This window comes from Hyperolius riggenbachi, chromosome 6, assembly GCF_040937935.1.
Source record: "Hyperolius riggenbachi isolate aHypRig1 chromosome 6, aHypRig1.pri, whole genome shotgun sequence".
Taxonomy (NCBI): Eukaryota; Metazoa; Chordata; class Amphibia; order Anura; family Hyperoliidae; genus Hyperolius; species Hyperolius riggenbachi.
In genome coordinates, this window is record NC_090651.1 from 78,328,612 (window position 1) to 78,356,026 (window position 27,415).

Sequence of the window (27,415 nt, forward strand, 5' to 3'; positions counted from 1 at the left end):
CCTGACGTCACGACGAGACTTCCTGCCTGCATGCAGAGAGCAGGGCTACGGGAAAATGGCCGCCCGAAGTCTGCAGAGCAGGGCTCCGGGCGGCCATCTTACCGTAGCCCTGCCTGCTGCTCCGTGCTGCCGCTGTGTGAACTGACTTGGCGTCTTTTAGACGCCTGAAGTCAGTTCACTCCAGGGGGTGCTTTGGGGGTGCTTGGACAATTCTAGTGGGTGCTCGAGCACCCCCTTGCACCCCCCTGGCGCCGCCCCTGGCGTTATACAATGTAAAGTATATAAACGCTGGCATAATCCCTCGTCAAAACCTACACAGAGCGATTTTGCTAGCGTTTTTACATTACTGCACACTGTAAAAAAGTTAAAATTAATTGAAAGGCTACCAAAATCGCCCATGAAATCGCTTACAAACCGCTCATACAAAATGCTAGCGATTGCGATTAGCGATAGCGTTTTGTAGTGGGTTCCAGCCAGGCCAAGATGTGGAGGTGGAGGAATGAGGCACCAGTTAGAGGTACACAGAGGTGGAAGCTAAGGTAGTGGCAGTAAGAGATATGAGGCACGGGGTGGCACTGTTGTTCTCTTCTTATTGAAGCTCAGCGTTGAGGTGACGAAGAGGCATCAGCAGCGAATCAGGGCGAAGGCAGGAGCGAGTTGCTAGGCGCAATGTCTCGCCCCTTGTGTACGTCGAAGTTCCCGCCCCCTGCTGCAGTAGCGGTGACAGGATGGGAAGTAGTTCCGGCTGGCGGGCAGCGGAGTGATCTTACTAAGCGGCAGACATGGTGCCCGCCGGGTGAGAGCGGCAAGATGAGGAAAGCCCGGGTCAGTCAGGAGAAGCCGGGCACCGAGGGGGGCACTCGGCTCACCCATGCGGGAGGGAGGAGTGAGGAGAAGGCGACACCGGGGGGCGCCAAGGAGCAGGTAATGACCGGATAGCTTATTCGTCTCATACCCACTGATAACCTGCCCTTTATCTTCCCCATATGGACATTCCCTCAGCAGGCGGTAGTACAGAGTGATGGGGTTATCTCGCCTTAGTCTGTATTGAATACAGTACTGGTCCCTATTATTTCTTATAGTCCTATATACAGTATGTGCTCTTTACAACCCCATATATGTCCTGCATTACTCTTATACATCATCCCCATGTATGTTCCTCCCCATTCACTGTCATACTTCCTCTACCCCCCAACCAGAACCCGTCCTCCCCCCCACCCAAATCATCCCCCTCCACCCTCCGCTACCCTTATCTACACTACCCTCAACCACAGGGTTGCCAAATCATCCCTTTAAATACTGACACATCTAAGTTATACAGGTTCTGGGGCTTCGCACACATAATCAATGCCTAAACTCCATCTAGCTAGCCACAAGACATGTATAATTCATAAGCGTCTGTATTTAAAGCGATGAGTTGGCAACACTGCTCAACCCATGTACAATATGTCTCTCTATCTTTATTTTCTTCCTCAGCCCCATATATGCCCTCCACTATTCTCCATGCACACATACATTCCTCCATGCCTCCACCCATCAACCCCAAATCCCTCCTCTGCTTATGCTCCATCATCACCCATCTGTAAACCCCCATTACTACTTTAGTGTCTGTCCATCATCCCCATGTATGTTCTTCCCCACTCTTGTCATTTTTTTTAATTACATATACGGTATATCAGTGACTTTAAAAACGAGCTAGGTCTGTCACTAATACTGCTGCGTGCATGCGCGCGCCCGCTGTGCACCCATCTCGCACGCGCACCTGCCTGCACGCACACGCCTGCCCCTTCTGGGCAACAGTGCACCAACAGTGCATGTTTTGTGGAAATCCACAGAGGTAGTTAATCAGCTCTGCTGAGACACTAATTACCTCACCTGTGCATGTTTGTGGTTTTCTGCAAAACATGTACTGTTGGTGGGCCCTGAGGACAGGGTTGGGGAACACTACCCTAAGACATATCCGTAAGTTTCTAACTTTTATCCTCATGTCTCTCTCCCTTATACTTCCTGATCACCCCATCTATTACCTCTATATTTGTTCTTTTAGACCAGGCATGGGCAAACTTGGCCCTCCAGCTGTTAAGGAACTACAAATCCCACAATGCATTTGCCCTTGAGTCATGACTGTGGCTGTCAGACTCCTGCAATGCATTGTGGGACTTGTAGTTCCTCAACAGCTGGAGGGCCAAGTTTGCCCATGCCTGTTGTAGACACTCTCCCACATAGACCAGCACCTTTGAGTTGTAGACAGTATGTTAGGATAATGCAGTCCTTTGCCGTGCAGAAATGTGAATAAGCCCATTGAGTTGTATGGGCTGTGTGTTTGCATGTGCCAGCTAACACATAATTCTTTATCCAATTAACTTTTTCTACTGAATTTTCTCTCAGGAGATAAGTTCTAATTTTATTTAAAAAATAACTTTTCAGCACCTCGCAAATAAAAAAAAAAAAAAAAAAAAAAGTACTAAAATGTAGGTCAAAAGTAATATAAAACTTACTTTCTTGCATGGTGTGAGCTTTAAAGTTATTTTATTAGTAAAGTTTGAAAATATCTCCTGGAACAAACTCAGGAGAAAAGCTAGTAGGCTATGGGCCATTGTGTTCTTGTACAACACAACAGGCATAGTGTGAACAAGGCTTTAGAGATGAGCTTTTTGATAAGTCCATAAGGCCCGGTACACATCGCATAAAGCCAACAGATCAAGCTAAACTGATCTGGTACAGCAGATCCGGTCTCCGCTTCACTGGATAAGGATGGCTTGGTGCACACTGGCAAACGGATCTGATCATCGATCGGATCGGTTTTCACTCCGTTTGCCAGGTGGGTGAGGGAGGGTGCAGCAGCCGGGTGGGTGGGTGAGTGAGGGTTAAAACGTACCGAATGTTCTATTGATGCCGGCGGTAGAGAGGGTTTTAGGCTTTGTCTTCTTCCGCATCATGTGACTACAAGACGCGTCATGTGACTAGTCACATGACGCGTCTTGTAGTCACATGACGCGGAATAAGACTGATGCCTGAAACCCTCTCTACCACCGGCTTCAATAGACCATTCGGTATGTTTCAACCCTCGCTCACCCATCCGGCTGCTGCACCTTCGCTCACCCACCTGCCTGGCTGCTGCACCCTCCCTCACCCGCCCGCTCAGGTTTGCGTCCCCACATCCCTCCCACCCCCCGTGGATGCCCTCTGAACTAGTGTGAAGAAACGTTCCGTTTCCCAATGCAGGGCTTTTTCTTCTGTTTCTGGTATGCTAAGCTCAGCAGTCAGGAATATTTGGTACTGCAGCAAATTTGTGGTCCGTCCAGCGGAATGTACGGAACGGATCCGTATGAACTGACGCATGTGAATGGTTCCATTGGTTAACATTGGATCCGTTTGCATCCACTCCGTTTGTACAGCATACGTTCCGCTTTTTAACGCTAATGTGAACCGGGTTTTAGTATTTCTGTCATCTCCAGGAAACTATATAAGTACAGGTCTTTGCACAGAGCTGATCAGCTTTGGGACCAACATTTTAAACCGAATGTTAATTAATCAGCAGCTCCCAAATCTGATATCCCCATGCTATGTTGCAATTCAGTCCCTTCTTAGGCCCCATTCGCACTTCCAAAACGCTAGCGTTTTTGCTAGCGTTTTGCCCTGGCAATTTTTGGCGATTAATGGCAAAAATCGCCATTCACACTTGGGGCGATTTTCCGCGATCGCGATTAGCGTTTCTGTAGCTCTGAACGCGATACCTGGAAAATCGCCTGAAAATGGTGCAGGATACAAATTTTTTTTTGAGCAATTTGCGTTAATTGCCCAAGTGAGAACGGGCCCATAGGTTTCTATTGCAATAGCGCTTTCAAAAGCGCTAGCGCTTGAGCGTTTTGCCGACGATTTCGGAGTGAACGGGGCCTTATAGTTCTTCAGACTGAAAAAAAAAATAGATTTGAAGAAAAAAAAAAAACCTTTCTGTTTTTCCTCCATAACCGTTCAACCTTTTCTCCCATATCCCCATGTGTGGGAAATCTCCCTGTAATATGTGAAAGTAATCCTGTTTCCTAAACTCCCACCCACCTCTATTGTCTTAATGGTGCAACTTCCCTTTACCCCTAAATTGCAGCCGCTCTCCATGCTTTTGAAACAAAATCCTATCCCTCTTGGCTCAAATGTAAAACTGTGAATAAATACATTTGTCTGTACTGTGATTAAGTCTATGCCTAGTTTCCAAATTATTGTTGCATTTCTTCATTAAAGGTACTAATATGGGGGAACAGTATTGTTGCCTGAAATGGTTAGTATATCATGTAAATAAAATTGTCTGCAGTTCATAAATTCTTTAGTTCAGAGGCTCTTAATCTCCTCATTGACCCCACAGTTGCCAAGCATGGGCCCTCTGACAAGGGCTTGTTAGTATGCTCTTGTGACCCCGCTCCCCTTTGTGAGCGAGCGCAGCAGTGCTGAGTCTGTGAGAGTATGGGTGCGCCTGTGCAGTGAGCCAAAGCCGCTTGTCCTTGAGCAGCTCTATGCTACTGCTCAGACGCAGCCTAATTTGCGCAGGCACAGTGCAGCCATTCTCGTTTACAAAGGGGAGTTAAGCCCAGAACTTTCAGAGGGTCCCGGGCAGCAGCATGCTGTCGAGGAGGACACATGAAGCCGCTGGACTGTCCAGAGGCTTCACTCTATCTAGGTAAATTTCCTCTTTTTTTTTCCTTTTTTTTTTTTTTTTTTTTTTTAAGGTTTACTTGAAATGTGAGTCTTGTGTTGCTTTGATAGCAGGTTTAGAGTAAACATTTTCATGTGAAAAGCTCCTCTCTTTTTCATCTCAGACGATTGAGTATAATCCCATCGATACATAAATATCTCCATTTCCCTATGTAATCACAGATCTAGAGATGGTCAATGATGGGATTTTAGTAATGTAGATTTTGTGCAGAGTGGGACTGGGCAGGCCTAAATGGTCAGGAAGTGCCTTTGATGGGCCCAATTCCAAGCTGCATATCATTTGCTTAGCACAGTGGTGCTCAACCTTTTTTTGCCCGAGGGCCGATCTTCAAATCAAGAAAAATCTCGAGGGCCGGAACACATGCATACAAAATTTGATGTAAAACTTTTAACATTTTTCTAGTAACAGTTAACATGGCGTTGGAAATGGAATGAAAACGACAATATAAGAATTGTTGTACTCACCATTTGATGCGCATTTTCTTAATGAAAAGTTTGTGGCAAATTAATGCAGCAATGGTATCAGAGTCCAGTACGGTACCTGGGTGTATGCACAGGGCAGATTAATGCAGCAATGGTATCAGAGTCCAGCCTGTAGTGTGCTGGCTGAGGAGGCTGTCAGCTCTGCTGAGGAGGAACAGGCCTAATTACCCACATGTGGCCTGCCTGTAGTGTGCTGGCTGAGGGGGCGGTCAGCTCTGTGTGGGGCAGAGGGGGCTGTCAGCTCTGTGTGGGGCTGAGGGGGCTGTCAGCTCTGTGTGGGGCTGAGGGGGCTGTCTGCTCTGCCTGGGGCTGAGGGGGCTGTCTGCTCTGCCTGGAGCTGAGGGGGCTGTCGGCTCTGCCTGGGGCTGAGGGGGCTGTCGGCTCTGCCTGGGGCTGAGGGGGCTGTCGGCTCTGCCTGGGGCTGAGGGGGCTGTCGGCTCTGCCTGGGGCTGAGGGGGCTGTCGGCTCTGCCTGGGGCTGAGGGGGCTGTCGGCTCTGCCTGGGGCTGAGGGGGCTGCCCGAGGTGTCCTGCGGAGGGGGAGAGGATCAGGTGGTATTGCGTAGTTATAGTATCGGCGTTCGCCCGCGCATACACCAGCATGTGCTCCGTATTCAGCCCCGGGTAGCGCTGGGATTGTTAGAAAGCCTCGCTCATTGGTTACTGCAGGAACCTTCCTCCAATAGGAATTAGGCTGATTCCTATTGGAGGAAGGTTCCTGCAGTAACCAATGAGCGAGGCTTTCTAACTATCCTAGCGCTACCCGGGGCTGAATACGAGCACACGCTGGTGTATGCGCGGGACTACGCCGATACTATAACTACGCAATACCACCTGATCCTCTCCCCCTCCGCAAGACACCGCCGCGCGGGCCACAGAAACTGGCCTCGCGGGCCACAAATGGCCCGCGGGCCGTAGTTTGGGCACAGCTGGCTTAGCATATGATTTTCCTTCATGTATAGGACTCTATACTTCTTCTCAAGCAAAAAGTGCTGAGCTCCTGCTGAGATGCTAAAATCTTGCGGCTTTTCTCTTGATAATATGTGAAATGTAATTGCCACAATTGATCTGTCCACTGCAGTGTTTTTTTTTTTTTTCTGTCTTCGGAATGCAGCAGCCCTTCCTTTTTTAAGTGGGGTGGAGACTATTTCTGGAATATGCATTTATCATTGTGAATGCTTTATTTTTTTTACCCCCCTCGTATCTGGATTACCCATTCTCTATATTTGCATTGATCATCTCCAAGGCTTTGTGTGAGTTCAGGCGCTGGATTCAAAAGCTTGCCATCTTTTGTCAAAACTGTGGCCATCTGTTGGCTCTGAGGTCTGAATGACGATTGCTTGATATTCTTTGCATTGTTGCCTTTATGGTGTGTACACACTTGAAAGATTAATGAAAGATCTTAGTACAATTTTACCACCTTCCATGTAGTATGAGAGCCTTGCCTACACAGTGTATTCTATTTAGCTGAACTCCCCATCAGATACAAATCTTTGCAAAATGCTGTACACATTCAAAAGATCTGTTCCTGCAAAATGCATTCATAGTCTATATCCTCTGCAGATCCTCATACACACCTTGTTTAACAGACATTCATCTGCATATCTGACAATCCTCTGCAGATCTGAAGATCCATCCTGGTGGATCGCATCTGCAGATGAATGTCTGTTAAACAAGGTGTGTATGAGGATCTGCAGATATTTTGCAGGAACAGATCTTTTGAATGTGTACAGCATCTTTCTGTTCAGCATCTTGCAAAGATTTTTATCTGATGGGGAGTTCAGCTAAATAGAATAGACTGTGTAGAGTATGGCTTTCATACTACATGCAAGGGGGTAAAACCGGTCTAAGATCTTTCATTAATCTTTCAAGTGTGTACACACCATTAGAAATGCATGTTTAAGTGTTCTTATTTTGAGCACCTTGCAACATGTGAAAAATGCACAGAGCTCCATCCATATGCAGATATTCCTGTTGTATACAAAACACCTTCCAAAATAAACCTACGCAAAACCTTATGGATTCTTCAATCTTTTGTAGACCTTTTATCAATTTTGTCTTTTGCAAATATTTTTTTACTAGTTTGCTGTTAATGGTTTTGGCTTTGTAGTGTGCAGGCTCTAGGTACTACAGAGCGAGACAGGCGAAAAGGGCTCTGGAAATTTGGGCGCACCATGCGCTGCCATATGCAACAATGTGAATTACGGCTGTAGCAGTGCTCAGACAGTAATAACATAAAAACTGCGTAATTTTGCCACCAGCAATAGCTGAAAGCCGAATTAAGTATTTCCCGTGTCCATGGCGACCTGGAGGGGGATTATTAATTAACTCCGTTGGGACTTTTGCGGGAGCAGGGTGAACTGTTTTTTGCTTCACCCTGCGCCCAAATTTCCTGGCGCCACAGACACATGGAAGTATCAAACTTGCATCTGCGGGGATCACAGATGATTTCCCATTTTGACGTACAATTGTGAGTTGCAGAGCGTTTTAATACAATGTGGTGTGGATTTGCTCAAGTGTGAAATCCAGAAGCAAATTTAAAAAATAAAAAATGATCTGAGGCAAATCCTGTTTGCGTGCAGCGTGCATGAATTGGGGGTGGTATGGATCAGATGCCTCTGCTATATAAAATATGTGGCAGGGAAGTATGATTTGCAGAGTGACAGACTGTGTAGATCAGTGTATCAGTTTTTATATTTTATATAATCTATGGATGTAGAGTCATAGGCCCCATTGTCCGCCCCAAAAATGTATTGCGAAGCTGTTGCTCAGTAGTTAAAGGAGAACTGTAGTGAGAGGGATATGGAGGCTGCCATACTTATTTCCTTTTAAGCAATACCAGTTACCTGGTAGCCTTGCTGATCTATTTGGCTGAAGAAGTATCTGAATCACACCAGAAACAAGCATGCAGCTAATCTTGTCATATCTGTCAAAATTGTCAGAAAAACCCTGATCTGCTGCATGCTTGTTCAGGGGCTATTGCTGAAAGTATTAGAGGCAGAGGATCAGCAGGATAACCAGGTAACTGGTATTGCTTAAATGGAAATAAATATGGCAGCCTCCATACACCTCTCTCTACAGTTCTCCTTTAAGTTGGAGTCTTGCGTTTTCATTTCATTTTTGAGGAGTCTGAGTTGGATGATTTTTGTACAAAAATCCACAGCTCTGGTAAGTATTAGGCTAAGGAGTCGGAGCCATTTTGGGTACCTGGAGTTGGAGTCGGCGGTTTCATAAATGGAGGAGTTGGATGATTTTTGTACCGATTCCAAAGCCCTGGTTAAGTGTAGTCAATATTGGGAAACTCTTCATAAGACTTTGGTGGTCAGAAAGAAAAAAAGCAAGGTCTTGTATTCAGCAAAAAGTATAGAGCTTAGATGTTCTGACTTCTCAAGCTGAAATATCGGTCATTCAAAAGAAGCATTAGCAGCAGCTTATTTTCTTAGCGTAACACTGGCCAAAAACTACATCGATGTTGCAGAAAGTATGTCTAGTCCCATTCCTTACCGAGTTCATGTTTTGTAGATGTCCTTGGAAAAGTGGCCTGGAAAACTTGTTCTAACAGGGCCTCAGGAAAACCGTGAATTGTGCACAGTGAGGCCTGAGGACAGGTGTTTTAAAAATTAGATCTAAAGCATACACCACTTTTTGTACAGTAATGGATTTTATCTAGTCCATAGGAATTGATAGGAATACAACCTGTATTTTTTAAATGATTGTGTTGTGGTAGCTCCACGTATTGAAGGCCCATTCACATTGGAAGCTCTGACTGGTGCTTTTGCAGGACCTGCTTGATGCTGACTGGTGTTTTTAGCAGGTGTTTTACCAGCTCTGACTGACGCTTTTAGCAGTCACTGAGGGCTCGTTTCCACTGTTGCGGTGCGGAATCACTTGCATTCCACCGCGGACGAAATCGCATGCGGGTGCGATTCCGCATGTGGTTTTGCCGCGATTTCGCATGCGATTCCGCATAGGTAAGGGTATGTGTGAATTTAACCATGTCACTGCCTGTGTAAATTAACATTATACCTATGCGAAATCGCGGCAAAAACCGCATGCTCAACCCGCATGCAGTTTCCCTATTTAAAAGCATTAGCAGCGATTCGTGTGCATTCCTCTCGCACGCGAAATCTGACGGCTCTGCCGCACTAAAAAACGCTCCCGCAGCCGCACAAGTGGAAACAGCCCCATCCACTTACATTGCCTATGTGAATCCAGATTCGCTATAGTGGAAACGAGCCCTGACTTGACACTGCCTCAATTCACTAAGCTTATCTCCTGTCTTTAATAACTGTTCTAGAGTTGTTACCATGGTGATAAGGCATGTAGTATTCAGGAAACATTTTACCTCATGCAAACCTAAAGTTAACTCTTCTGTCTTTAAGTTAACTCTTCAATCCTTAAAATAACTCCAGAGTTAAAGACAGGCTGTTCATTAACTGCATGTGAAAATAACTACAGAGGAGGTAAATGAACTACAGAGGAGGTAAATGAACTACAGAGGAGGGAAATGAACTACAGAGGAGGTAAATGAACTACAGAGGAGGTAAATTGAACTACAGAGGAGGTAACGTAAGGAATGAAGAGATAAGATAACTCTCTCACTATGTGGAGGTAAGTTTTCTCTTGCCTTATCTCCAGCATGATCTTAGTAAATTGAGGCCAATGAGTTGTTGACTGCTTCTTGCTAGTGATTTTGCTTTGCCTATGGAGGTCGGATCACTAGTCTGCTCTGCACCACCAAAAAGCTTGAAGCAGGACTTGTAGAGAAGAGCCAGCCAGCACCAAGATTGTTGTGTGTTCAGGCCTTGCTGAGAACGTGGCATTTCACATTCTGTCGTATTGCTAGAGCTGTATAGCTCCATCAGACTCCAGGAATATCATGTAGTATGATGAACTAACTCTTATTGTATCTCCAAATTTGCATTGCTGAAAGTGAGGAACAAAAATCTACATTACACAAAGATGTCAGTCAAAATGTAATGAGTATGTGCATTGACTTGCTAGCATTCATGAACATGCATTATACAATGTTCCTCTGTGGCAGACACACATTTCCACATGCAGACTGGTGTGAAAAACACAGGCATTTGTAAATGTGTGAATGAAGCCTTCCTGTCAAATCTGCATTGCTAACATGTTAATTCATTCCTCTTGATGCTCTTTCACTTGAGTGAATAATTACTGGGAGGCCAGTTGATGAAAAAATAAATTAATCTAGGAAAATTGTCCAATTCATCTAGATGAGGGTGAATGAAAAGTGGATGTTGGAGGAAACTAGACACGCCCTTCCATAGACAGCCCTGAGTCTCCTGTCATGCAAAGTATATTAAAGGGATGAGAAAGTGTTTAATCTTCCCCCCCCCCCCCCCAAGTTACAATTGCAGTGCAGGCTTGGCAGAAGATTGTGAATGGGTTGCTATCCTTTGCTGTGTATACTCTTCTCTACGGCCTAGTGCACACCAAAAACCGCTAGCAGATCCGCAAAATGCTAGCAGATTTTGAAACACTTTTTTTTTCTTTTTCTGTAGCGTTTCAGCTAGCGTTTTGTGAAGCGTTTTTGGTGTAGTAGATTTCATGTATTGTTACAGTAAAGCTGTTACTGAACAGCTACTGTAACAAAAAACGCCTGGCAAACCGCTCTGAAGTGCCGTTTTTCCTATACTTAACATTGAGGCTTAAACGCATCCGCAATCCAAAATCTGCAGCAGCCCGGGAGTATGCGTTCCTGCAAAACGCCTCCCGCTCTGGTGTGCACCAGCCCATTGAAATACATTACCCTAGCGGATCCGCACCCGCAAGCGGATCGCAAACTGCAGCAGAACCGCTCTGGTGTGCACTAGGCCTACCAGTATGCTGTCATTGTATTATAGATCAGGTGTGGTCTACCCTCTGGGCTGAGGGATTCAGGAGCCAGATGGTTGATGACTGTTTAATTTGGTTTCTCAGCTAGTGATGTATTGGAGGTGTCCCTGGAAGCTGTGTGAGGCGGGAAGGACACTGTTGCTGGGTAATGACTGCAGACATAATAATAGCTTGTCTTGATCACCAGTTATTACAGATGTTATCGTGTCCAGAAATTATCAGTCACTTGATCCTGTGACACCCAAGAGATGCTTTTCTCATTGTTTACGATTGTTGTTTTTTTTTAAATGGTCACAACTCTTTTGTTCCAAGGCTGGAGAAATCCCAGGAGCCAGGCAGTTTATACGCCATGAAAATTACAGCTCATGCCCAACTTTGTGGGACTGGCTCCTAAATAAAATCCTTTTGACTTCTGAGTTGCATTGACTGGCATCTGGACTCTGTATTGATTTGGTCACCCCTGGTTTATTCCAGGGCTGTGGAGTCAGAGCCGGGGCAATTTTGGGTGCCTGGAGTCGGGAAAAAAATGCTCCGACTCCTAATGAATTTAAACTGTAATTAATATAGAAAATATGATAAAATGTTCTTTCTCAGATAATAGTCATCATAAATAATATATACATACAGTAATAGCTGTGCTTAGTCCACAAAAATGAAATAAACCAATCAAAATTAGTTACTTGTGCTGCTTCAATAAAGCAGTTCCCGTATTTTTAAAGTCAGATATGCATATCTGATTGTGACTATATATGATGTGTACACAGGAATCTCTTATATATACTAAATAACCTCTATGCTGTAAGTATAAAGCCTGATGTGTAGCCGTGTCACTAATAGAGATGGTCAATGAGATGGAAATAATTCTGCGTTGATTCTGATTTATGCAAATGTACGCACTCTCTGCTCATGAAATCAAATAATTTGATATGTTAAAATTTGGTTTGGTGACTACGAATTAAATGGTACCTGAGAAGGATGAAAAGAAAAGTTTTATACATACCTGGGGCTTCTTCCAGCCCCCTTCAGGCTAATCAGTCCCTCACTGTCCATCTCCACCACCTGGATCTTCTGCTATGAGTCCTGGTAATTCAGCCAGTCAGCGCAGTCCGGCCGCATGCCGCTTCCACAGCCAGGAGCGTTCTGCACCTGCGCAATAGTGCTTCGCAGGTGTAGTACGCACCTGGCGGCGGAGTGTGTGCATGCGCACTACACCAGACTGGCTCAAGTATCTGGACTCATAGCCGAAGATTCAGGTGGCGGAGGAGAACAGCGAGGGACTGATTAGCCTGAAGGGGGCTGGAGGAAGCACCAGGTATGCATAAAACTTTAATTTCATCTCTCAGGTTTACTTTGTTACACAGTAGTACTATACTCTACATATGCACTCCCCACAGAGCTGCAGGGAATCCACTGAGAATTCTGTGCACATTGAACACAGAGGTGTAGTCTATCACCCATAAACCTGGTTCAGATTGTGCATGAAGAATGTGTAATAGAGGAAGAATCCCCTTAGTCCCCTGCAGAGTACCTGCACATCACTCTTACATGTACCCACAGTTACATTGCCTAGGGCCTGATAGATGTTCTTTGTTCCGGTCTGTACCTTTCACAAGTACTCTTACCAAGGACTAGTTTTAGTCTATGACTAAAGGGAATAAATATGGCAGTCTCCATATCCTTCTCACTTCAGTTGTCTTTTAAAATTCCTAAGCGTTGGCAGTTAAGAGACGAATTTCATGTTACATACTTTCAATCAACAAGATTGTAATATGCAAATTAGAGGAGTCGGAGTCGAGGAGTCAGAGTCGGTGGAATCCTAAACTGAGGAGTCAGTCGGACGATTTTTGTACCTCCACAGCCCTGGTTTATTCTTCATCTAATGCCTGATACACACAGAGATTTTCTGGCAGATTTACTGCTAGATCGATTATTTTCAACATGTCTGATCTGATATCCGATCGATTTTCCGTTCACTCCTATCAGTAAATCAATCGGAAATAAGATTGGACATGTTTGAAATAATCGATCTGGCAGTAAAACTGCCAGAAAGTCTCATCACGTGTACCTAGCATAAGGCCACAATCCACTAAGATCATGCTGGTGATGATAAGGCACGTGAAAACTTATCACCATACATCAATCAGTATTTAAAAGGGGTTCTATGGATCATGCAAAAAACAAAAACTGACACTTACCTGGTTTATCTATCAGCTCCTTGCAGCTGTCATGTTCCGCCCCGTCCTCCTACGATCCTCCGTTCCCTGCCGCTGGCACCAGTCTATTATTCGTCTAACTAGACGAATAATGCTCTCTCCCGCTCGTGTGTCCGGAAGTTTACTGCGCAGGCGCAGTATGAGGTTTTATCGTATTGTGCCTGCACACTAAGCTCAAGATGACGCAGCGGGAGCGAGCACTTGCGCGGCAGCCTCAGTTGATCGTCTAGATCAATTGGACCGGGACTGGCGGCGGGGACATGACGGCTGCAGGGGCAGATAGAAGCCCCAGGAAATTGTCAGTTTTTTTTAAAGGAGTCATCCAGTCAATATGTGCTACCCCATGAAATACTTACTCGGGGCTTCCTCCAGCCCTTTGCAGCTGACAAGTCCCACGTAGCATCTCCGCTCACAGCCAGTGGCCCAGGGTCCCCGCCTCTGCAGAGGCTGACCTCCTCTACTGCGCGAGCGCCACTGTCAATCAAGTCCATGATGTCCTCATTGTACTGCTCAGAACTACTATGCCTGCGCAGTACACTGTGGACATCGTGGTCTTTATTGACAGCGGCGCTTCATGCAGGAGCAGTAAGGATGACCTCGAGCTCGGCCTCTGCACCGGCTGTGACCCCGGGCTTGCGGCTGCGAGCGGAGATGCTGTGCGGGACATGTCGGCTGCAAAGGGCTGGAGGAAGCCCCGCGTAAGTATTTCATGGGGAGGCACATATTGACTGACTCCTTTAAGTTATCACCTTTTTTGTTGTTACATGCAGTAGATAGGGAGGGGAGGAGCACAAATAGGCAGGATGTAGCTCCATTCTGCTGCCTCTCACTGTTACAGCTCACTCACCCTGCTGTCGGTATGACAGTAGAGCTCTGTGAGACAGTCAGGAGCCGATTTCATTGGCTCCTGACCCTGTGATCAATGTCAGCCAACCTCATTGGCTCACATTGCTCACAGAGTCAGGTGCCAATGAAACCGGCTCCTGACCGTCTCACAGATCTCTGCTGTCATAGCGACAGCAGAGAGAGTGAGCTTCAGTGATTGGAGAGCGCCGAGTCAGTATGGTGGGACGTTGGTAGGCCCTGTTGTTCGTACCAGAGGTCTCTGTCCTTAACCTCCCTGGCGGTAAGATAAAATGAAATTTGTTGTTTATCCTTAAAGAGACTCCGTAACAAAAGTTGCATCCTGTTTTTTATCATCCTACAAGTTCCAAAAGCTATTCTAATGTGTTCTGGCTTACTGCAGCACATTCTACTATCACCATCTCTGTAATAAATCCACTTATCTCTCTCTTGTCAGACTTGTCAGGCCTGTGTCTGGAAGGCTGCCAAGTTCTTCAGTGTTGTGGTTCTGCTATGAACTCCCACATCCAGGCCGCTCTCTGCACACTGCCTGTGTGATATTTAGATTAGTGCAGCTTCTCTCTGTTCTATTGTCTTTTTTAAAAGCTGGATAAATCCTCCTCTGAGCTGGCTGGGCTTTCACATACTGAGGAATTACATACAGGCACAGCTGTCTGCACTCTGCAGGAAGAAATAGCCTGACACTTCAGTGGAAGATAGCTGCAGGGGGAAAGAAACGCACAAATGATCTCTTGAGATTCAAAAGGATGGCTGTGTACAGCCTGCTTGTGTATGGATGTATTTTCTATGTGTGGACATACTGTACATCAATCTACTTCCTGTTTTGGTGGCCATTTTGTTTGTTTATAAACAAACCTTTTAAAACTGTTTTTAACCACTTTTAATGCGGCGAAATTGTGACAGAGGGTAATAGGAGATGTCCCCTAACGCACTGGTATGTTTACTTTTGTGCGATTTTAACAATACAGATTCTCTTTAAGCTAGCTCTTGGCTAGCTAACTATGCCCTCCAAGTCCCTCCGCTCTCCCCCGATCGCTATAGCGACGACTGAAGCTAAATGGTGAAGCTGCAGCTCTCGCGGGATCGCGGCTGGGTAAATATTGCCGGCGGCGATCGGGGGGATCAGATAGGTGGCGGGGGACTTGGGGGACACAGGTAGCTAGCCTAATGCTAGCTACGAGCTTTATAACTAGTTTTATTCCAAAAATCCCTTCTGCGGACGCAGCCTCAAACTGCGTACTGCCAGGGAGGTTAAAGTGGATCCGAGATAAACTTTTACTCATTGCATAATTGTGTTCCTTTCCTATTGTTTATAGGGCATTCCTTAAGCCAAATACTTTTTTGTTTTAATACTCTTAGGGCTCGTTCCCACTATCGCGAATCCGCATGCGTCCAATGCATGCGGATTCGCACATGTAATGCAAGTGGATGGGCCTGTTTCCACTGTAGCGTTGTTGAGGTGCGTTTTTTTCAGCGGTAAAAAAACGCACAAAAGAGCCAACGAATTCGCCTGCGAGTGGAATGCATGCGAATCGCCGCTAATGTATTTAATAGTAAAAACGCATGCGTTTGTTACATGCGTTTTTACCCGCGATTTCGTGTGCGATTTCGCACCTTTTTCAATTTTATTTTGCCCTGGCAGTGTCATGGTTAATTTCGCATGGCACCCTGCCATGCGAAATCGCACGCGAAATCGCGGGTAAAACGCACGTGGAAACGCATCCGCATGCGTTTTTACAAGCGTCGGAATGCCGGCGAAATCGCGACGCAACAGTGGAAACAAGCCCTAATTCTCTATAAACTAAACAAGCCTCACCCACAGGTTTTCAGAGAGCCAAGGCATTTTCAGACAGTAGCAAAGGCTCATGGGAGCTCAGTCTGGGCAGGAGGAGGGGGAGGTATTACTAGCCAGAGATTTCAGAGGCAGAGGGGAGAAAGAGGGATTAGGTTTTTTTCACAGGCTGAGTGCTCAATATGCAGATAAGCTTGCCTGTGTTTAATGTTTACAAACAACATGGCTGCTGTCGTATCACAGGAAGAAATATTCATATTCTATTGAAGCTGTTTGCAGCTAGATTTGCTGTGGTAACTATCTAAACTTTAGATAAGATATATAGACAAGTTACTTGTTATAGTTAGTTTTTCATCTCGGATCCGCCTTAAAGCTCCAGATATCGCTGGTACCGAAGTGGATTATAATTGGAGATTTATGGATTACTTATAACCAATCTCTGCACTATGAACCAAGACCAGATTTTTTAAATGTTTGTGCACTAATTGAATACACTTCAGAGGATTTTATAATATATGGATCAAAATATCTGTGGTATTTATAATTCACAACTCCAAAAATGTTTACATAGTCAAACACAACCCCCCCCCCCCCCCCCCAAATGGTAATCTAAATGATACAGACTCTAGAACTAGTTACAGCTCACATAGACATTGATTTGCAAAGTTCACACTTAATTTGTTGATGAAAACCTCTTATTCCATGAGTCGTTGTCTGTATTTTCCTTCTAACAGAGACAGCTTTTTGTGTTAGTGATGACGTGACACAGCTGGATAAGTTGCGCTCTGTTTTGTTGCACTTTGTATTCTTGTGCTAGTTGGGTAAGCTACACTCTGGTGTGTGCCCTGCCTGCCCCCCCTCTGTCCTCGGGGCAGCACTGTTCACACAGATGTTGTCAGCTCTCTGGATGCCCGGGCAAGGCACCAACATTTCCTGGCGATCTGCCGCTGTGTGTAATTTCTAGAGGTCTCGTCCTCCAGCACCTTTAAACTTCCTGCATTTACCATCTTCCTCTGCATGGGAAATGATTTTCCATTTTTTTCCCCCTTCTTTTTCCGGCCTGATCATGTGATCCGGAAAGCACCAGTCATTAATGTCTCGTTGTTCAGCATTACCAATAGCAGATTTATAAAAATCATACACAGGGACAAAGCAAATCTACTAGTGTGCCATGTCTGCATGAGGATCGATGGATTGTGTGAGATAACCCCAGTATAGAGGAAGCCATGCCTGCCTCCTGGATTCCTCTACAATCTTATCAGTGCTGTTCTTGTATTGTTGTTGTTCCTTCTTAATGGCGTTTCTGATTAGTTTCCCTTTTTGTCCTTTCCAGCCTCTGCACATTCATGATTTGTCATTGAACAAACGCTATCACTGCTATCTATCATATTCTTGCAAACCTTTAAGTTACTGTATAATAGGCCAGATAGGAAATTTCCACTCCTCAAGAAAGTGCCCTTCAGTGGACAGTGCTGATAGGCTGCAGCACAGGCAGTGTTGGTAGGTCATACTTGTCATCATGCCTTCAGATGTGATATAATTACTCTATTGGTTTAACAGTCTTGCTTCCATTTCTGACCGCTTCTTTTTTTGTCTGTATCCCTTTCACGTGGCATCGTCCTCTCCTCTTTCAGAAGTGGAGCTCCAGTCTCCCACAAAATCACTTCTACACATCCCTGACCCAGTTCTGCCTAAGTTCAGTAAACCAAAAGCAAAGCTTGCAGATGACCTGTTTTTATAAATATCCTGAACAGCACAAGGATAATTGGAGAAGCTGGTGCTTTCTCCCCATCAACGACTTAATGCCAATTCTCCTCATATTTTTTTCACATCCACATGTACAGATACATTGCTTTTTGCCATTTGTTTGGCCATACTTACCATGAAAGTATCATAATTTCCCACCCAGTATGACCCAAGGTCAGAGCAGAATCATCCACAAGGCAACCTAGGCAGGTGCCTGGAGCCTAGCGGGAGTCCAATATCTCAATTGCCATTTTCTCTTAACCCTCTCACACCGCATATTACAAAAAAAACCGCAAGGATGAGCCAAAGCTACTATCTTGCCTAGGGCCTCATTTCATCTTCGATCAAGGTAGAATCTCAGCCCATGCAATGACATCATTTTATTTCCTGATGGAGATTAACTAAATTGATAGGCGGCAAATAAGGGAACGGCCACAGATCTTAATTATGAGGGTACCAAATCATGGGCTGCTTATAGGGGCTCAGCCACTGCAAGCAAAGAGGCTCAATTGGCTAAACTTGGTGATTTCTCATATAATAAAGTCCAATCCCACGCGTAAATGACAACTAAAGTGAGAGGGATGTGGAGCCTGCCATATTTATTTCCTTTTAAACAATACCAGTTACCTGGCTATCCTGCTGATCCTTTGCCTCTAATACTTTCGGCCATCGTTTTCAAAACAAGCATGCAGATCAGATGTTTCTGACAAAAATCAGACAAGATTATGCTCGTTTTAGGTGTGTGATTAAGACACTACTGCAGCCAAAGATCAGCAGGACTGCCAGGCAACTGGTATTGTTTAAAAGGAAATTGGTATGGCTGCCACCATATCTGTCTCAGCTCAGGTTCCGTTTAAGCAGTAATTCAGAATGAGTCTGCAGATCAAGATATTAATCAGGAAAGGCTGTTCTTTCTCCAGATGAGCATGACCAGAGCACAGGGTTTTGTGGGCAGAGCATTGAGTACAAAGAAGCATTACGCAGTTCAGAGCTGGTAGCGGTACAAGTGAGCATCAGGTCTTTGCTGAGGTCTGTACATATTTAGCCCCTTACACACTCCTAGGAGTTCTGGTTCATGATGAGCTTGCTGGGAAAGCTGTAACTCTGGGGTTTTCACTGATGAGGATCAGCCAGTCCGAAACAGTCTGTATGCATGATGGATTAGTACGGCTCTGTACAATTCAGCAGTGCTGCACTGTGGGACACCTCATAATCTCACTCCAACCTGAATAATCGCAAATGTTTTTGCCTTCTTTTTTAGGAAGGCAAAATTCTGCTTTACATAGAACGAATATCATGTAGTGCAAGGTGGTAAACAATATCAGGTTGATGTCCATTATTTTCCCCATCTAATTCAGTGTTCGCCTCAGTCTCTCTTTTTAGCCAGGTGCTCCACCCGACTAATTTTGGTGAGCACCCAGCTGTCATCGGCTTGCCTCCTCATCCTCCTACAATGCTGTAAACAGAGTTGCGCCATCCCTGCATTTCCCACTCGCGTCCCACCCAACTACTTTTTCATGCCACCCTGCTGGAAAAAAAATTGGGGAGAACACTAATTGTGTATGACTACCTGAAGCAGAGCCTTTATCCCCCCCGTACTGCTTTTCCATAAGATTTCATTCCTTTTGTAATAAGTTTGAGGGCCCGTTTCCACTAGCACAGAAACCGGGCCGAATCCGCAGTTTCCCCGCAGGCAAATAGCGAATGAGCTGACATTGCCATCAGTTTTCATGCGGGAGGCAGCGAATCCGCAGCATCTGGCATTCGTCTGTGTACCCGCAGACCCGGTAGTGCAGCCGATGGCAAACATTGTGCCCACATAGGGAAGAACTATTCCCAGTGCTGCGTATTTTGTTGCTTGTGATCTCTCATTGCATCAGTTATGTAGATGGCAAAGCTGCATGTAGCACCAAGGCTCTGATGAGTCTTTCTTCTGTAGATCTGTAGTCCTCTGTACTTGGCTCTTGAATGCTTGTACATCTGAAGCTTAAACAAGGAAATATCACAGGCTGCAGCCAGCTGGGATTCTCTCGTACAGTTTTATTCCGATCTCTTGAGCTTATGCGTCTTATATGAAACTTCCCACTGTCATGCTGGAGCGGGAATGTGGTGCGTCTGTTTATTGTCATGCTGAAGGCAGAAAATATTATTTATTACCAGCTATTTTTTCTGAAGTAATTTAATAATGTTCCATTTGTGCTGTGTACTGTCTGTTCATAACAAGCCTGTGTGGAAAAGGAAACACTTCTCATTCTATACCGGCAGAGTGAACCAACATCCGTGCTTAAAACCACATGAAAACTTGGGCATCGGAAACAGGAGAGCTCTGGTAGTGTTGGCATTGTTAATTGGCAGAACTGTGGATACTGGAATGTCTAAGCTACTTTTAAGCCTGTGTCCAGTTATTTTTTTTTTTTTTTTCGGATCCGAGGTGAACTTTTACACATTGCATAATTGTGTTCCTTTCCTATTGTTTATAGGGCATTCCTCAAGCCAAATACTTTTTTGTTTTTGTTTTAATACTCTAATTCCCAAGAAACTAAAAAAGCCACACCCACAGATTTTCAGAGAGCCTTGGCAGTAGCAAGGGCTCATGGGAGCTCAGTCTGGGCAGGAGGAGGGGGATGTGTTACTAGCCATTGATTTCAGAGGCAGAGGGGAGGAGGAGAGGGGATTAGGCTGATGGCTCAAGATACAGATAAGCCTGCCTCTGTGTAATGTTTACAAACAACATGGCTGCTGTCATTGTATCACAGGAATAAATAATCGTACTCTATTAAAACTGTTTGCAGCTATATTTGCTGTGTAAACCATCTAAACTTTAGATAAGATATATAGACAAGTTACTAGTTAGTTTTTCATCTCGGATCCGCTTTAAACAATCTCTCTCTGTGTAATCAATACATGGGAGAGGTATGGGCAATGTACCTCTTAATCCCGTCTCCTGTTAAAGGCGCCGGCGGGGGAGGAGTTTGGACAACAGTCTCTTGTACTCTTAGAAACAAGAGCCTGCTATTGGAGGCAAGGTATTTAGTGGCATTTTTAATCATGTAAATTTAGTTTGTCACTTGAAGAGGGGGGTAGTTATATAAAAACAAAATAAACAATAAAAGCACTGGGGAGGGCTTTCACTACTCCGATTGTGTGATGTAAGTATGGTGAACTTCTGCTACTTGTGCTTTTAATTATGTATTGTGTATTAGAAATGTGGAATAAGGAGAATAGCTGTGACTTATGTTATAAATTAATTCAAGTAAATCTGCCACTTCCTGCACCAAAGTAAAGCAAGGTTTGCTCCACAGAGTCCACACATTATAGTTAGGGCTCTTTCCCTGGGCAGTTTACAGAGAAGTGCCCACTGCCTATCAGCTGCTCCCATGGATGTGGTGGTGCCGGTCATCAGCTGCTCCCATAAATTTGGTGGTGCCTATACATCTGAGATGGTGGCAACCACCTGATAGACACTTAATGAAGTGGTTTTCTAGTGTGTGGTAAACATTCTATTCTGGCTCATTTGTTACAAAGCTGCCATTGGCTACATTTTTTAGCAGATTGATGGCTGAGCTGAAAGACCATCTCGTGCGAATAAGCCTGTAGCTATGTTGAACAAATCTCAAGTAGGCTGTGTTACTGTCGGGCATAAAATCAAATATCAATTCTTTATCTGGTAAACCAGTAATAAGGATGTTAATCAGGCAATCCAAAAGTTAAAATCACTATTACTTTTCTTGATGATAAATGATCATTCCCCAGTTTACCTGACTCTTATTTGGTACACACAAAATTTGGTACACAAAAAGGAAGTTGCAGGGCATTCTGGGTTGTCCTTTTTTGCTTCCTTACTTCCCCTCAGACTTAACTAATGCAGCCTGATTGGCTGAAGCCTCTTTCCCTCCTGTTTTCCCCTCCCACACCTCTGTTCCTCTCTGGCCAATATTTCTCATGCTGAGACAATGCACTTTCTATAGTGAAGGGCTGGCAAATCAGGCAGAGGATACTAAGGGGGGGGGGGGGGGAATAACACCAGAATTGGCTTCAAAATAGCCTGACTTAAAATGGGAAATGCTAAGAAGGATCTTCTTTTTTTTTTTTTTTTTTTTTTTTTTTTTTAACTGTAGAAAAATCACTAAACTCTAAATGTGGATAGTGCAATACATACTGTAATGTAAGTAGAGCAAGTATTTAACTACTTATATACAGTGTTCTCCCCAGGCTCTTTTAGCAGGGTGCTGTACCCAGCTAATTTTGGTGAGCACCTGGCTGTCATCGGCTCACCTCCTTATTCTCCTCCTATGCTGTAAGCAGAGTTGTGCTGTCCTCACCCGGCTACTTTTTCATGCCACCCGACTGGAGAAAAGTTCTGGGGAGAACTCTGTATATATGTGGTTTTTTTTTTTTCTGAGATAGTATGGCTGACAGCTCCTCTTTAAAGAGTAACTGTCAGGCTGCAGAAGCTAATTTAAACCTCTATTCTCCTGTGTTAAACAGTTTAGAAGGAAGCCAGAAAGGCATTAGTGAAGATAAAAATCTTTCTTACCTTTGATGTGTGCTTATCAGAAAAGCTAATTAGACCCAAGAGGACGCAAGCCGCATACTATACTGCAAAGCATTCTGGGGCCCTCCCCTCGGCTGCTAATGAGACGTTACAGCAGCTTGTAATCAGTCCAGCGCGTAGCACTGATAAATCTCAGGGCAGAGTACACTGCAGGAGTCAGCTATTGTTCCTAGCCACATGGCTCATTAATATTCACTGCACACTGTGTTATTCATTACCAGCTTTTCTGTGATCAGGAAGCAGGCAGGACATGACGACACATTTGACAGAAAAACATGGAGCCTGCCATGAGCTGTCAGGAGCATCTATCTCTGCATATACTATATGCAAATTCTGTGAAATCCAAACGTGGACAGTGAAATGCATATGTAATGTAAGTACAGCCAATATTTAGCTACTGATATATGTGTTTATTTTATCTGAGACCTTATACCTAACAGCTCCTCTTTAAAAAGGTTGCTTATATTTGAGCTTCTTTTCTGTTGAATTTTCCAATAGAAATGGATTCTACTGATGGATTGCAAAAACTGACTTCTGAGTTTGTCTTCCATTGACTTACTGCATACTGTGAATCTGCTTCTGATTTTAATAGCAGCAACCAGTGCCCAGATATTTGTAGATGACTAATCTGTCTGTTATGTTCTTTCTGAGATGACTAGCCAACCAGCTTCCCTTTTCTGACCTAAATGTTTTGCCTCCCCTCAGTTTTTACAGTGAGCGGCTGCTAATTTTCATTTGTTGCAGAATCTGCTGTTAGGTGTGCTGTAAACAAATAAGCTGTGGATGAGTGTTGCCACACATGGCCCAATCTTTGGAAGCAGGAATTGGTTTCACAAGCATTGTGGTGAATGTCTTTTTCCTGAAAGGACAATTAGCACTTCTTTCCAAATGCCACCTTGTCAATGCTCACAGCCTTCAGATTTGGCAACCATCTGGGAACTGGGATTGTAGAACTGGAAGGCAATGTATTGCAGCCTTAACCACTTGAGGACCGTGGGCTTTACCCCCCTTAAGGACCGGCCACTTTTTTTCCATTCAGACCACTGCAGCTTTCACGGTTTATTGCTCGCTCATACAACCTACCACCTAAATGAATTTTGGCTCCTTTTCTTGTCACTAATAAAGCTTTCTTTTGGTGCTATTTGATTGCTCCTGCGATTTTTACTTTTTATTATATTCATCAAAAAAGACATGAATTTTGGCAAAAAAATGATTTTTTTAACTTTCTGTGCTGACATTTTTCAAATAAAGTAAAATTTCTGTATACATGCAGCGCGAAAAATGTGGACAAACATGTTTTTGATAAAAAAAAAAACATTCAGTGTATATTTATTGGTTTGGGTAAAAGTTATAGCGTTTACAAACTATGGTGCAAAAAGTGAATTTTCCCATTTTCAAGCATCTATGACTTTTCTGACCACCTGACATGTTTTATGAGGGGCTAGAATTCCAGGATAGTATAAATACCCCCCAAATGACCCCATTTTGGAAAGAAGACATCCCAAAGTATTCACTGAGAGGCATGGTGAGTTCATAGAAGATATTAATTTTTGTCACAAGTAAGCGGAAAATGACACTTTGTGACAAAAAAAAAAAAATTTCCATTTCTTCTAACTTGCAACAAAAAAAAAATGAAATCTGCCACGGACTCACCATGCCCCTCTCTGAATACCTTGAAGTGTCTACTTTCCAAAATGGGGTCATTTGTGGGGTGTGTTTACTGTCCTCGCATTTTGGGGGGTGCTAATTTGTAAGCACCCCTGTAAAGCCTAAAGGTGCTCATTGGACTTTGGGCCCCTTAGCGCAGTTAGGCTGCAAAAAAGTGCCACACATGTGGTATTGCCGTACTCAGGAGAAGTAGTATAATGTGTTTTGGGGTGTATTTTTACACATACCGATGCTGGGTGGGAGAAATATCTCTGTAAATGACAATTTTTTTATTTTTTTTACACACAATTGTCCATTTACAGAGATCTTTCTCCCACTCAGCATGGGTATGTGTACAAATACACCCCAAAACACATTATACTACTTCTCCTGAGTACAGCGATACCACATGTGTGGCACTTTTTTGCACCCTAACTGCGCTAAGGGGCCCAAAGTCCAATGAGTACCTTTAGGATTTCACAGGTCATTTTGAGAAATTTTGTTTCAAGACTACTCCTCACGGTTTAGGGCCCCTAAAATGCCAGGACAATATAGGAACCCCACAAATGACCCCATTTTAGAAAGAAGACACCCCAAGGTATTCAGTTAGTAGTACGGTGAGTTCATAGAAGATTTTATTTTTTGTCACAAGTTAGCGGAAAATGACACTTTGTGAAAAAAACAATAAAAACAATTTCCGCTAACTTGTGACAAAAAATAAAATCTTCTATGAACTCACCGTACTATTAACAGAATACCTTGGGGTGTCTTCTTTCTAAAATGGAGTCATTTGTGGGGTTCCTGTACTGTCCTGGCATTTTAGGGGCCCTAAACCGTGAGGAGTAGTCTTGAAACAAAATTTCTCAAAATGACCTGTGAAATCCTAAAGGTACTCATTGGACTTTGGGCCCCTTAGCGCAGTTAGGGTGCAAAAAAGTGCCACACATGTGGTATCGCCGTACTCAGGAGAAGTAGTATAATGTGTTTTGGGGTGTATTTGTACACATACCCATGCTGAGTGGGAGAAAGATCTCTGTAAATGACAATTGTTTGATTTTTTTTTTACACACAATTGTCCATTTACATAGAAATTTCTCCCACCCAGCATGGGTATGTGTAAAAATACACCCCAAAACACATTATACTACTTTTCCTGAGTACGGCGGTACCACATGTGTGACACTTTTTTGCAGCCTAGGTGCGCTAAGGGGCCCAACGTCCTATTCACAGGTCATTTTGAGGCATTTGTTTTCTAGACTACTCCTCGCGGTTTTAGGGCCCCTAAAATGCAAGGGCAGTATAGGAACCCCACAAGTGACCCCATTTTAGAAAGAAGACACCCCAAGGTATTCCGTTAGGTGTATGGCGAGTTCATAGAAGATTTTATTTTTTGTCACAAGTTAGTGCAAAATGACTCTTTGTGAAAAAAACCCAATAAAAATCAATTTCCGCTAACTTTTGACAAAAAAATCTTCTATGAACTCGTCATACACCTAACAGAATACCTTGGGGTGTCTTTTTTTCTAAAATGGGGTCACTTGTGGGGTTCCTATACCGCCCTGGCATTTTACGGGCCCAAAACCGTGAGTAGTCTGGAAACAAAATGTCTCGAAATGACTGTTCAGGGGTATAAGCATCTGCAAATTTTGATGACAGGTGGTCTATGAGGGGGCGAATTTTGTGGAACCGGTCATAAGCAGGGTGGCCTTTTAGATGACAGGTTGTATTGGGCCTGATCTGATGGATAGGAGTGCTAGGGGGGTGACAGGAGGTGATTGATGGGTGTCTCAGGGGGTGGTTAGAGGGGAAAATAGATGCAATCAATGCACTGGGGAGGTGATCGGAAGGGGGTCTGAGGGGGATCTGAGGGTTTGGCCGAGTGATCAGGAGCCCACACGGGGCAAATTAGGGCCTGATCTGATGGGTAGGTGTGCTAGGGGGTGACAGGAGGTGATTGATGGGTGTCTCAAGGTGTGATTAGAGGGGGGAATAGATGCAAGCAATGCACTGGCGAGGTGATCAGGGCTGGGGTCTGAGGGCATTCTGAGGGTGTGGGCGGGTAATTGAGTGCCCTAGGGGCAGATAGGGGTCTAATCTGATAGGTAGCAATGACAGGGGGTGATTGATGGGTAATTAGTGGGTGTTTAGGGTAGAGAACAGATGTAAACACTGCATTTGGGAGGTGATCGGACGTCGGATCTGCGGGCGATCTATTGGTGTGGGTGGGTGATCAGATTGCCCGCAAGGGGCAGGTTAGGGGCTGATTGATGGGTGGCAGTGACAGCGGGTGATTGATGGGTGGCAGTGACAGGGGGTGATTGATGGGTGATTGACAGGTGATTGACAGGTAATCAGTGGGTTATTACAGGGGAGAAAAGATGTAAATATTGCACTGGCGAATTGATAAGGGGGGGTCTGAGGGCGATCTGAGCGTGTAGGCGGGTGATTGGGTGCCCGCAAGGGGCAGATTAGGGTCTGATCTGATGGGTAACAGTGACAGGTGGTGATAGGGGGTGATTGATGGGTGATTGATGGGTAATTAGTGGGTGTTTAGAGGAGAGAATAGATGTAAACACTGCGCTTGGGTGGTGATCTGATGTCGGATCTGCGGGCGATCTATTGGTGTGGGTGGGTGATCAGTTTGCCCGCAAGGGGCAGGTTAGGGGCTGATTGATGGGTGGCAGTGACAGGGGGTGATTGATGGGTGATTGATGGGTGATTGACAGGTGATCAGGGGGGATAGATGCATACAGTACATGGGGGGGGGGGGGGTCTGGGGAGAATCTGAGGGGTGGGGGGGGGTGATCAGGAGGGAACAGGGGGGGGGGGATAAAAAAAAAAGTAGCGTTGACAGATAGTGACAGGGAGTGATTGATGGGTGATTAGGGGGGTGATTGGGTGCAAACAGGGGTCTGGGGGGTGGGCAGGGGGGGGGTCTGGGGGGTGGGCAGGGGGGGGGGGTCTGATGGGTGCTGTGGGCGATCTGGGGCAGGGGGGGGGTGAAATCAGTGTGCTTGGTGCAGACTAGGGTGGCTGCAGCCTGCCCTGGTGGTCCCTCGGACACTGGGACCACCAGGGCAGGAGGCAGCCTGTATAATACACTTTGTAAACATTACAAAGTGTATTATACACTTTGTATGCGGCGATCGTCGGGTTAACATCCCGCCGGCGCTTCCGTATGGCCGGCGGGATGTTGCGGCGGGTGAGCGGCGCCAGGTGGAGGCGGAGGATCGCGTCACTGATGACGCGATCGCTCCGCCCATGCCCCTACAAGGACCGCCGCCATTTGTCAATACGGCGGTCCTTGCGGGGTCCACTTCCCGGCCGCCAATTGTATATACGGCGGTCGGGAAGTGGTTAAGGCGCCCATACACTCGTCAGATTAGCAGCAGATAGATAAGAAATGCATCCGATGTGTTTTTAGATTTTTTTTTTTACCAGGATAGAATTCCAATAGATTTCAGTTTGAAATCTATTGAAATTCGATCTGATGGCATTTTTTTGCCATCAGATTTCCATTAGGGCCAATGCAAAATGATAAGCAATCT

At 44.9% G+C, this 27,415-nt stretch overlaps 1 protein-coding gene across 13 annotated transcripts in view; it reads left to right on the top strand.

The window, feature by feature from the left end:
* The first annotated feature begins 730 nt into the window (after positions 1 to 730).
* The window catches only part of MAST2 (microtubule associated serine/threonine kinase 2), a 292,830-nt gene continuing 266,145 nt past the window's right edge, over positions 731 to 27,415 (top strand). For all 13 annotated transcript variants that reach the window (XM_068239556.1, XM_068239565.1, XM_068239557.1 and 10 more), the window contains exon 1: positions 731 to 924. In XM_068239556.1, coding sequence (XP_068095657.1) covers positions 811 to 924 — 114 coding nt within the window. In that variant the 5' untranslated portion in view covers positions 731 to 810. The remainder of the gene's footprint in view (positions 925 to 27,415) is intronic.